Raw genomic sequence first — 12,701 nt, forward strand, 5'->3', positions numbered from 1 at the left:
CTCAACATTACCACGGCCTATTAACCCAGTTAGCCCGAGCACCTACTATTCCTCCTGGTAAATTAGCGCACGGCCCATATGTGCCTGGCCTGGTGTGACAGAGTGATTTACCAATGTACAGAAAGTAAACCAGCCCTGAGAAAAGGGCTTTGGTAAGCACTCTCAGTGCCGACCCCATCTTGAATTGGAACATTATGAATGAGAGACAGGCTGTGGAAGACAGAGGCTCGTGGTGTCTATCTGTTTATATGTGTGTTTAAAATTGCATGCATTTCATGCTGTGATGTGGGCTTCCTGGCATATTTTTCTGCTGATTCGGCCATACTGCATACTCACTCATTCGTAGTAACTAGGACATAGGGCTAGCCAACAGAACGGGGACACCTGGAGTGATGGTGTAGAATCAACAAGAGACTCTGTTCGTTCCGCTGTGTTTGTCACACTGATGAGAAATTCTGTTTGTATTTGGTCGTCTTGGCCATTTCAACACAAAAACCAGAGCTTAAGCTTAACAGTATTAGCTTAACTCTGTGCCATCTTCCACTTCATGTTAGGCTTAACTGTAAAAGGTTAAAAATCAAACACGGCACCCCGTAAAAGAAAACAGTCATTCTAAGACAAAACAGATTTTGTACTGTTGCTATGTAGGCTGAAAAAAACTCATCACGAGTCATTCAACAGGCGTCTTTAACCCAGTTAACACAGGGCCAGTCTTGTCTCAGATAGACAAAATGATAGAAACTAAAAGAGAAAAACTAATTACTGACCTGCAGCATGTAAATGTGGCTTTGCTATAACCAGGTTACTAGAATGCATGTGAACATGTTCTCTGATTTCTCAGAGTAACCTGATTTATCCAGATATAACCGTTTCCTGTTTGCATATAAACAGCCATCTCAGTACAGAACTACTGCGTACCGCTCCTCTACTACAAAGTGGAAAAAAAAACATTTTCCACATCCTATTTAACAATGTCACACAGTACAAAAGGGACAAAGCTGTCTGTCATTTGGCATTGAGAAGCTCAAGATTATAACCTCATATCATCTCAATCATCAACATCTGGAAAAATCCTGGTGTGGAGGATCATCCCTTGCAATTAGGCCTGGGTCTCCAGTTCTAACAGGACAGTCTTCAAAGACCACACAGTCATCAGCCTGAAGGTAGAAAGACTGAGATTCTAGACCACAGAGTGAGAGATTAGAAACCTGACGTTATGATGTGACGTCTAAAGGCCCCTGAGAGAACTTCCAGCGGAAACAACCAGAACTCTGATGTGTTCCAGCAAACTCAAACTTTTTCTGGCAACGCGTTGATTACAACTCGGCCACCTTGGGAACTCTGTCTGCCACCCAAAAATGAAAATCAAGTTGAAGGATCACCGCTGGAGAAGATCCAGTAGATGAAGGCACAAGTGTCCACTAAAACCTAAAAATAGCAAAATGCTCAAAACAGTCTAGAGGCACAACAACAGGAATATGTTAAAGGAGAAATCAACCAAACCCAAAATCAGCTAAGGCTTTTCATTTTTGTGGGCCCAAATACTGGATCAGACCTTATAAATCTAGCAAACACTTCAAGAAAGCGAAGGAAACTCAGACAAATACAGGAGTATTTCCTTTGTGGTCTTCTGCTTTCTCATAAGAACTAAAACATTCAACAACTCTCTCGGCCGAGGAGGACTCAATTTAGCACAACTTGTTTAGTGCAGTGGGTTCAGCAAACCTTTACTTTCCATAAATCATATTCATTTCATTTTGGTTTCACTCCATAACCTTCCCGCCTCACCTGCAATGACTCTATGCCCTACCCGTGAGGCTCGCTAAACTTCAGGAAAAAAGCACACATGCAGTGTCTCTGAGAGAATTTTGTACTACAGATGCATCGAATCAGGAATAAAATTCTGAGACTCTCAAAAATCCAAATCAAGGTTAGGACAAACATCCTCTGACAGCTTTCAGTCACAGTTAAATATTCAAAAACTGCAGGACTGTGTGGGTCTAGTCTGACATGTATGTGAACAAAAGCATCAAGCAACCAGCTGTCATCAGATTCTCATTCTGACTATGATCGCTGAATTAAAGCTTTTAAAAACTGAGCCATCAAAACTTTCTCTCGCTTACATCTGTTGCACCTCCATCTGGTCTCCACGGTAACAAGATCGAAGGATGGTCTGCTGCTTAGCGTCCCACAGGTGCTCCTTTAGGAAACCCCCAGCCTTCACTGCTCTCTCCACCAAGTCCTTGTCTCCCAGCACAGCTCCGACGCGAGCGTAGGCCGACAGCATCAGGCCTAACAGGGAGAAAGTAACGGTGATGTCGTTGAGGGTGAGTGTATTGAGGTCACCAAGTAATAAAATGACATACTCACTGCTTAGGTATCAACATGTAGCCCCTGCCACACTTCCAATTTAGTTATCCCCCCCTCTCTCCTTTGAAGTCCCCCTGTTCCTCCTCTTGTCCCTATCTGCATCCATCCTTCCTCCCGCTTTCCCTCCACCCGTCTTTTATGTAGTAAATCAAAGCCTAGTGAGTGCACAGCCTCGCCTTCAAAGTTTTGCAGCAGAGGACAGGTGATTAATGGCAAGGTTTCTTCATTAGAGAGGAGACAGAGAGTCTTGCGTCTAATTGGAAAGTTCTCAGGATCGCCGAGCTTCATTACCTCACTAACACACACTGTCTGAGACGTCAGCCCCGGGAGCCAAATTCGTGGGTGCACTTGTGTATGTGTGCTCTCTTGTAATTAATCGAATCTGAGACAATGTGCAGGACAAACAGTGCTAAGGAGACATCACATTAATCCCAAATGACAAGTGTCTGTAATAATCTACGCACACTTTGACACTGCAGAAAAACGGCGTGCTCGTGAATATGAGCGGTATTTACTGTAAATATATGACAGTCTGATAAAATTGCTTGTGCTAACTTGACATAATCAGAATCAAACTGTCTTGTTGAGAAAAGAAGAAGTGCTCATAATCTATCAACTAATATAATGTAAGGTGTCTGTTTCCGTTGTGGAATTAATGGTCACATTGTGGAACATCCCACAGAAAAACTTCTCCTTTCTGGCACGCTGTGTTACACTTTTGATCATGTCTGCAACCTGAATCCCTGATCAGACAGATCACTGCCTCTGATTACGAGGCTGAGCTGTCTATCGATACTTAGCTAATCCAGCCAAAGGATCGATGAGCTCATGCCACAGCCGTGCACAATTTACAAGACCCGCGACTCCTCCTGTGTTAATGGTCAGAATTTAATCAGACTTACACACAGTGATCAACTTATTGGTCTTAACCCAAACTGTGCCCAAAGGTCAACATCACTTTTGTCATTTTGAGGCAATAAGCTCAGAACTGTGACCGATCGTGAAACGCTTGAACTACTACGTCACTGACATTGTTTTTTGTGCATGTCCTTCATAGTGACATAGTTTGATGTTTAAAGTCACAGCTTTTCCAGTGGTGCACTCTAGCACTGTTACCTAAAGGTCGCTGTCCAACTTTCTCCTGCAGCATGGAGGGGGACACAGTGCAGGTCCAACAATAAATAGTAACTCTAAGTTTGAAGCTTTATATTAAATTAATGGCTAAACTTTGTATGTAACAACAGATGACATTTGTTGATTTGTGTTAAGAAAGAAAGTGTAGGTTGGCAGTTACTCTGTGGGACAGATGAAATTCAGATGAAAGGCCCCTAACTCACCAGTCACACAACACTAACTGACCAATCAAGGTAGGAGCACACAAACAACTGTGTTTACTGCTGTTTTGGGAGGTAAAATTACTGGTTTTGTCAATGACTGAGTGCACCGCCTTCTCTTCAGGTAAAAGCCTGGAAATGTCCTAAACATAAAGTACACTTAAACAGATATTGATCCCTTTTTGTGGCTGAAATCCATGTTGGCGCTGACTGTGTCCTCAGCAGTACATGGCTATAGTTTCTGTGCTGTGTGCTGTCTGTTTGAGTTTCTGTCACTGGCATCTACTGAAGAAAACAAACTGACCGTGGATCACAACCTCAGCCAGCCTTACTTCAGATAAAATTATCTATCCCCAGCTAAACAGGCAAAATTACTTCTGATATCTCAAATTTGGTTTTGTACAAAATGCAGACATATGTATTGGGTATCACCACTCTAGGAGTGTTTGGTCCATTTAAGGTACAAAAAAAAAAAAAAAAGATTAAAGGACTAAAGAGGGGGGCTGAGAAGGGAGTAAATTTTCTATCGTCCAAAAAATGACCATATTTAGGCAAATTTATGAGAACAGGAAGTTACTAAATGAATTTCTAATTATTTCTCATCTTATCTTACAGAGCTCATAGTGCTCCAATAATGCTCTGCATTTAATCATTAGTTATTACTAATCTGTGGCTCACTTTCAGTCTGTCTTTTGTCCCATCTTCCTCCCCTACTCCCAGCCAGTCACAGCAGATGGCTGCCCTTCACTGACCCTGGTTTTGCCAGAGGTTTCTTCTGGTTAAAATTGAGTTTTTCCTTCCCACTGTCGCCAAAGTGCTTGTTCGCAGATGGTCGTCTGATTCTTGCTTTATTCTCTATTATTCGTAGCTTCTTTACTTTACAATATAAAGATCCTTCAGGGGACTGTTTTGAGTTGACAGCTATATACTGCTCCTTAGTGGAGAGCATGCTCTCCTGCTGCCTGGCTGTTTAGTACCCAGGGGCCACAAAAGAGATCAGGAAGGCTGTACAGAGGGTAATTAACACCACCTCAAAAAAATCACTGGCTGCCCTCTGCCACCCTTTGAGCCCATCACCAGCTCCTCCCATCTCAGGAAAACCAGATCTATCACAGGTGCACCCCGACCACCAATTTCCTGCCCCGCTGCCCTCCCGCACCTCCAGACTTACAAACAGCTTCTTCCCCTGGGCCATTCTCACATGCAGTCTTTTCTTTGCTCTACATCCAAGCACTTTGCAACTATTTTGTTCTCTATTGTGTGCCTTTCTCTTGTTTTGTATAAATCCCTCTTGATTGTATATATTTCTCCTGTTTGCTATTTATTCCTGCTGTGTACAGTTTAGATTTTGCTCCAGCACAGTTGGTGTGGAGCACCCACAATTTCGTTGTATGTGTACATTAACAATAAAAGGCTATTCTATTCTATATAAATATAATTGAATTGATTAAAAAAAAAAAGAAAACAGGAACAGGTTTTCACAAACAAAGACTTGTAGTGTGCCCAAAAAGGATAAAGTGATTTCAGTGACACTTCACTGTATGAGTGCAAAGCTAACACAGCTGAGTGTTGCACTCTGTAGACGGTCGCAGCACATTCCTCTCACAGTCAGCTACATATGACTTATTAATGTGTATTATTGCTCCAGGTCTGCCTCGTTTTAATAAAACAGAACTTGTGGTCTGTTGACGTCCTGAATAAAATGATTGAAAAAGGTGCTGTTGGAGTTCTAAAAACGCTCCTCATGAGTTATTGATTCCAGAAAATGGAAAATGTGAATTTCTTCCCTACCTAAACCTGAAAAGTAAAGCGATATAGTTCCTTGACTAAAGTGAACGTGTGTTTTTAGTGGTCTTTTGTTCCCTATAAATTTGCATAAATTTTTAACACTCAGTGGCCTTAATATATATAAAGCTGCACCATTCACCCTCAAATGTTTTTGTTCATATCATCAAGCCCTATTACTGCTGTCACTCATTACGATTACTCATCTATTAAACAGAAAAATCAATGATGCTGAGCCTAAGAGCCATTTGAATGACTGGAAGTGACCATTTCAGTGCTGTAGTGTAAACTTTACCATTCCAGGAGGCCAACATCTTGGTGTCCAGATGAGGGCGTGGCCGACTCTTTCTCACTACGGCCATTTTGGCTCTGGCAGAGGCCAGGAGCTCATTGACTTTCTCGACAGTGATGCCAAAGCGAGCAGCTGTTAACTCGACTGAATAACGCACGATCAGCACATTCTGGCCCTGCAGCTCCCCGTGGGGGTCCTGGCAACACACAGTACAGGGAATAAGAGGGTGTTCACACATACTGATCCACACTGACTGCAGCATTTTTCATGTTAATGGTTACTGACACTATCAAGTCACCTTAAAGTCCTCTGTGACTGAAGTATAATAAACCATTATCATTCTGTGCATATTCACTTTCATTCATTGAGCAAGACCAACACAACTAGAACAAAAGTACCTGTTCTGGAGCAACATTGCCTTGCTCTTTGACCCCATAGTGATGCATAAAGATGTCAGCCAGCGTAGCATTACCAGCGGTGCCCTCCACCACGTCTGGTAAGAGCTCCCGAACTTCAGAGGCTGTCCACACGCAGAAAGCCCCCTCTCGCTTTTCTGGTCCCCCCGAAGCCGGGACAGAGTCTGCATCCTCTGCACTGTAGAAGCCCCCAGACTGTTTCAGAGAACGCACAAACACACAGAGAGGGCAGGAGGAGGGAGAGGTGCTTTTTAAGGACGAGAGACAAAATGCACTGTTGTAGATCAGTTGAGAAACATGCAACAGTATTCACGACACTCTTTCTGTTGCTGTGACATGATGATGAAAAACAACTATCTGAGAACATGAAAAAATTATTTTAGACACTGAAATTTCACAAACGCATTAATTCGGAAAGCTTCGGAAAGTAAAAACACATGAAAACCTAAAACCGCGGCAGTTGGTTGGAGGAAAAGCAGGACGGTTTAGCATCCTTTTCCTAAAATGAAGACTTAAACACTGCACTGCTACTGCACTTTTTTAAGATCATAACTGGCCTATTAATGTGGTTGGGAAACACAGAGATTTGCCAACCACAAAGTTTAACAGGGTTTTAATAGATCTACTGTAAAAAACACATAATGATTAATTTCAACCCCTATGATGCAAGATAAATCAAGCTTCAGGTAGTTAAAAAGGAAATACAGAGACTGAAGATCACTGGGACCCACACAGCTCACAGGGAACCAGCTGAAGTAAAAAAGTACTCCAGTAATTTAGCCTGAGGACAATCACGGAGTCTCCCTCACTGTGGGAAGATCCCACCCACTGTATTACAAAAAAGCAGCATGAAGTCTGTAGAAAATGATCTTTGCAGCACCAATTCATTAGCCTGTAATTGCATAATAAATCTTAGGGAATATTATTATTGCAACAAGTCTGGTTTTAATTGTGTGCCCAATTCACTTCACGTTCACTTCTGTCGCCTCATTTAACAAAAGGGGGGGAAAAAAGGCTTGACCCTTAGACGAGAAGCAAGAGTTTAAGAGGCTATTCATCAACGGGGTCCCACCTCGTGACCTTGAGGATGCATGAACAAAAAGAATCCATAGAAAGGAACTTAATACAGTGTTGGCTTTAATATGCCTGTGCATTGATTCTCCAAGTCTGTGAAAGATGTCTTGACACATGCTCAATCATGCAGGTAAGAAAATCCCCAAAAAGTTTTTTGGGACTGTAGAAAGATAAACATGGTTAGTGTCATAAATATCTCCCTTAGCTCCACAGTGTAGGGGTTTACACATTTGCTCAGCTGGAAACATAAATCCTCTTTGGGGTTATATCAGGAAGGACATCCGGTATAAAAGCTCTGCCAAACTAAACCTTTAAAGTTACCTGCTGTGATGACCCTTCATGCCAAAGAAGCAGCCAAAAGAAACTATTTCTTGTGAAATAGTTTCTTTATTTGCTGATTTACAAAACCATCACAATGACGGTGAAGTTCCCATTACCACAAAAACAACACAGCAGTTGTGCACACAGAAATGGCAGACTCACCTTGTCGCTCAGGTCTCTGGAGACGTAAAGCAGTACATCCTTAGCCACTTCTGCAAAAAACTGCTCACCTGAAACCTGGAAAAACAGAAACGCACACAAGTCACCTCCCAAAGCAACATGATTTAACCTTAACATGACCTCACAGGTACTGTCACGTGGAGTGGTCTGTGCAGTACGCAATGAGAGTTCTATTTGTTTGAGTTTGTGTCCTAATTAGGGTTTGTTTTTCAGTCTCTGACTTAAAAGCAGGCCAGCCCAGCAAGCACTCACGGGAAAACTGAAAACTATGGCATTCAGATTCTTAAGTTGTTTGCTGCATCATAACTCAGTGCTGCCCACTGCAGTGAAAAACACTGTCAAGTGTTTGAAGTGATGTACTAAAAACAGTAGAGTACAGTCATTTTGACTGAGGGCTAAATAAATAAAATGAAAGTTACAAAGTACAGTCTGACCACTCCTGGATTTTTAGGACCTATGTTGATACAGACTTTGAGGAAGCAAAAAAAATTCCAGCATTACATCTACAATACTTTTTTTACTGTACTATATTAGCGATGTGTGAAACCACTTGAGATGACTAGATGTTTAATCACTGCTGCCCTTGATAGTGATCATCAAAATTACTGCGTAGTTTAAGAAATTCATCCATTTCTTATTCAATTCTGGGTCACAGGGCGCCTGACCCTATCCCAGATGTCATAAAGTGAGAGATGGCGCATTTGCCGCATTAATTAATTTTTTATTTTTTTTTTGCTATGTCTGGTTTTATTACTATGTGCATATTAGTATTGTACAGCACTTTGGTCTACCAGGTGTGTTTTTAAAGTGCTAGATAAATAAATAAATGATGATGAAAGAAATCTGTTATCACAACTCTTTGGGCTCAAACTGTAAGAAATAAATGTGTAAAATTACAGAATATGTTCTGGTAGGCCATTGCCCAAACAATAAGCCTCACAATAACAGCACATGTGTTGTCACTGTGAGTGTTTGATTTGACTCTGAAACAAAGTAAATGTTTGCCATCTCTTATGCTGGAGATTTTAGGTTGGGGGGTAACATTAATTATGCAGACAAGAGAGAAAGATCAGAGCTAATTACACTGTCAGATACACAAACAGCCACACAGAGACAATTGCACACACCTGGGAAGCTGTTATGTAGGCAACAGCCAGCTGAGCCTGGTCGTACAACATCTTCTCAAAGTGAGGAACATGCCAGGAGGAGTCTGTGGAGTAACGATGAAAACCCTGAGATAAAGAGACATAAAGAGGGAGGCTGCTTAATTTTACTCACTAAAATTAGTTGAAAGTATCAGTACTACAACATAAGTATATCTGACTTGAACTAAAAACACGATTATATTAAAGAGACCAAGAGTACATCTGTGTGTTTTTGTGTCTGACATGAACAAACCAGGCTTGCACATTAGAGAAGCACCACTTCTGACAACTTTTTATTTAATTTTCTTGTTACTTGATGAATAAAATGTCCTAACCGTACAAAATGCCCTTTTTAAGAGCTTTCCCCTACAGTTTTGATTCAGTCTGTCATGCATCTCTATGACTCGCCACTGCATTCTGTATGATTTGATGGGTTGGGCATCACTGACCACATGCACAAAATAGCACTAACATATTTTGGTTTTCTGGGTAAACTTCCAGGTTGTCTTGGTATCCTTGTCTGTTCGAGCACAAATGCCCTTTTAAGACTTTGCTTTTTTGATGAGTTCTGACAGATGTGGGAAAAACAGCGTTTTATTAAAACACACCTAAACTTAAACATGCCAGTTTCTACTAGTGAATTTAAAATGATCATAAAATGGAATGGATTGAAAGAGACCTGTGGATGTTTTTCATGAGAGGCTTCTAATATTTTATGTTATGGATACTTGTATATAGTACGTTATGCTGCAGACCTCACAGAACAGAGCAGGCCTCAAGGACATTGGATGTGGCATTAATTATGCTAGAAAAAGGTTGAGCCAGGGTAGAGTTGGGTTGCAAAGCAGCATGCAGAGTCAGCAGAAATGGTGGGGACAAGCTACATGACAGCTGCCAGTGTCACAAACTGTATCAGCTGAGCATCAGCTGAACTAAAAGCATCTACCCTGTCAGCCAGAATTTAGGGTTAATTTATAAATTTTTCTGACAGTTAATTTACTCCCTATTTTTCATGAATCTTTACCACTCAACCTGGTGGTTTGAATTTTGTTTTTCTGTGTTTAATATTTATTCATATATCAATTTTTTTTACAATACTTTGCCATTCATAATCCTGTTACAAAAAAAAACAACAACAACAAGAAAGAAAAACCCTGAATTACAACACTAGTTTGGTTTGTTTATACCTGTGCAATGTGGTCATGGATGCCTCCCAGCGCCATCATGCGAAGCGTGTGCAAGGCCATCTGGAGAGCCTCGACCCCTTCCAATGTGGAGCGATTCACAGTCCAATAGGACATGAGGAACATCAGATTCACTACAGATGCATAGGCAAGAGAGAGAAACAGGAAAAGACTTGCTGTCAGGTAGTCAAATAAAGAATTTTCTACAGGCCTTAAAGCTACAGAGCTGACCACTTGGGCTCATGTCGACCTGGTGAGGGGAACTTTGGAGCGTCTCTAAAGCCTCCATACTCTTCCTCATAGGAATGGGCGAGCTGCTGGAAGCAGCGATTAGCCACGTCTGGAGCCAGTGGAGGACTTTGGCCTGCGTTTGCAGTGATGGTTGTGCCTTTTTTCAGGGCCTCAATGATCCTCTCCCCACTGGACTCCAAAGCAGGACGATTATTCTGCCACTTTAGAACACAAGTCATACTTTATGTCATTCATACATTTCCACAGAGACAGCACAGGAGGGTAAAGAGAACAAACAAAAATATAATTTAAATCTCTTTAACGACTTTTTTTCATCCCCACTAACAATGCATGAAATCTGATATAATAATGTTCCCTAATTCTTGAAGTTTTACTACCTGATCTATGATTCTGGTGAGGACCGTCTTGAACCCAGGTCTACCTCCACGGTCTCTGGGAGGGAAGTAGGTGCCTCCAATGAAAGGTCGAAGTTCAGGAGTCAACCACACACTCATAGGCCAACCACCACCTCCACTTGTTGCCTGGAAATAATTCCCAGGCAAAAATTATAAAGGGGCACTAGCAGAGTGAAGCTGAAAGAGATTTTCATGTGAAAATGTAAATGTATACAAACCTGCACAAAGGTCATGTAGACCTTATCCACATCAGGCCTCTCTTCTCTGTCTAGCTTGATGCAGATGAAGTTTTCACTAAGGATTTTGCCAATTTCCTCGTCCTCGAAGGACTCCCTCTCCATAACATGGCACCAATGGCATGTGGAATAGCCCACTGGAGGTCAAGCAAAAGAAAATTCTTAATGTAGTGATCCAGATATCTGTAATCTATGTCTCGGAGATTTTTTTTTAACTCTTACCGGATAAAAAGATGGGTTTGTCTTCATTCTTTGCTTTGTCAAAAGCATCCTTCCCCCATGGATACCTGACCAAAAAAGGAAAAAAGAAAAACAAAACGTAGCATTTGGCCGTGCTTTCAGAAAGTATGTCCATCTGAAGTTTAAAAAGCACTCACCAGTCGACAGGGTTGTGCGCATGTTGTTATTAGCAAAACAGAGCAATCTTGATGTTGCTGCCTCGGTGTGGGCCCAAATACAGTGACTAAATACCTTACACAATGTTAAGCCAGCCCCAGGATGTCATTGTGTTACCCTTGAGTAATACGATAAAAATACAGCTACAACATTCAGTTCAAATTTCTCTATACATACCCGTTCCTTACAGAAACACTGTCAATACCCTGTGTAGTATATCGACAAAAGAATATATAAAATAATATACTAATATTGATAGGTTAATTTTTTCTAATTACAATTCTTGAGCGTTTCTGGGGCTGTACAAGCTTGTTCAGCAGCTCATTAAAGCTGCAGTAGCTGTCAAGCAGCTGTTAGTCCAGACTGGCAGCCGTGGCGAATTCCATTTGAATATTCTCCAATTTATTATGACTTAGCTAAAAAATAAAAGTTCATACCCCGGAAAACGTCAACAAACAGCTTTCACTTTATGAGTCATTTTTGTTGAATTCGGGTGGAAAAGCTGCACATATGTGCGTGATTTTTCACGTGTAACTTAGAAGCACAATGCTAGAATTTTCATCGTTAGCGGAGGGTGGTCGATGAGTTACCAAGAAACCAGCAAGAAAAGCTAACCAGTTAATAGAAACCAAAACATATTGTCAGCCTTTGTACTTACACCGAATTGAAATGCGTGGCATTATGATTTTAATCAAATGTTTGCCCCTACGGGGGAATGTCTCTGGCCACGAGTTAGCCTTAGGGACATATTAATATGAATGATTTTATATGGGAGTATGGTGTGGTTCGACACTCGTTAGTGCTATTGTGCCACAAGCAACAACCGTATCATAATACAACAGGTCGTGACTTTTATGCTAAGCCCGCTATGCTTGCTGTAAAATGTCAAAGCAGTGTTTACGTACAGCTAGCATTAGCTACACATTAGCTGAGGCAGCGTTACCTGAGGTAGCAGGCCGCCCGGGGATGGAGGAGCGGTGACCTGTCGCTTGGTGGGTGGGGAATTTGTCTGAAACACCTTAAGTCACCCTGTGATTTCTGCTGTGGACTATACGCTCCCGAATAAGCTGCAGTTAACACGCATGTAGGTCCCGCGCGGCTATGTTTGGACGCCGACCGACGCCATGCTAGTCTTAACATCCTAATCCACCAAGTGCGTCACTTTAGCAAGCTAACGTTAGCTAGTTTGTGAAGAGACAGCAGTCAAAACTTCCAGGCATGAGTTAAACACTTTTTTTTTGCAATACCCTCACTTGACAGATGGAGGCGCGACAACAAAGCAGGAGTGGGGATCACAGGAGATAATGTATTTGTTTTGGTG

General features: G+C 41.7%; 1 protein-coding gene across 2 annotated transcripts in view; it reads right to left on the reverse strand.

The window, feature by feature from the left end:
• LOC112429799 (spermatogenesis-associated protein 20) overlaps positions 1 to 12,611 on the reverse strand; it is a 57,473-nt gene extending 44,862 nt beyond the window's left edge. The window contains exons 1-11 of one of the 2 annotated variants that reach the window (XM_076880927.1): positions 12,324 to 12,611; positions 11,207 to 11,271; positions 10,967 to 11,121; positions 10,731 to 10,874; positions 10,352 to 10,553; positions 10,105 to 10,235; positions 8,900 to 9,004; positions 7,755 to 7,829; positions 6,180 to 6,392; positions 5,785 to 5,977; positions 2,124 to 2,292 (exon numbers count right to left, since the gene is read on the reverse strand). In XM_076880927.1, the coding sequence (XP_076737042.1) occupies positions 2,124 to 2,292; positions 5,785 to 5,977; positions 6,180 to 6,392; positions 7,755 to 7,829; positions 8,900 to 9,004; positions 10,105 to 10,235; positions 10,352 to 10,553; positions 10,731 to 10,874; positions 10,967 to 11,121; positions 11,207 to 11,271; positions 12,324 to 12,520 (1,649 nt within the window). In that variant the 5' untranslated portion in view covers positions 12,521 to 12,611. Of the gene's footprint in view, positions 1 to 2,123; positions 2,293 to 5,784; positions 5,978 to 6,179; positions 6,393 to 7,754; positions 7,830 to 8,899; positions 9,005 to 10,104; positions 10,236 to 10,351; positions 10,554 to 10,730; positions 10,875 to 10,966; positions 11,122 to 11,206; positions 11,272 to 11,361; positions 11,552 to 12,323 lie in introns of those variants that run through there. The other variant, XM_076880928.1, reaches the window with a different exon arrangement.
• Positions 12,612 to 12,701: the final 90 nt, after the last annotated feature.

This window comes from Maylandia zebra, unplaced genomic scaffold, assembly GCF_041146795.1.
Source record: "Maylandia zebra isolate NMK-2024a unplaced genomic scaffold, Mzebra_GT3a scaffold01, whole genome shotgun sequence".
NCBI classification, from domain to species: domain Eukaryota; kingdom Metazoa; phylum Chordata; class Actinopteri; order Cichliformes; family Cichlidae; genus Maylandia; species Maylandia zebra.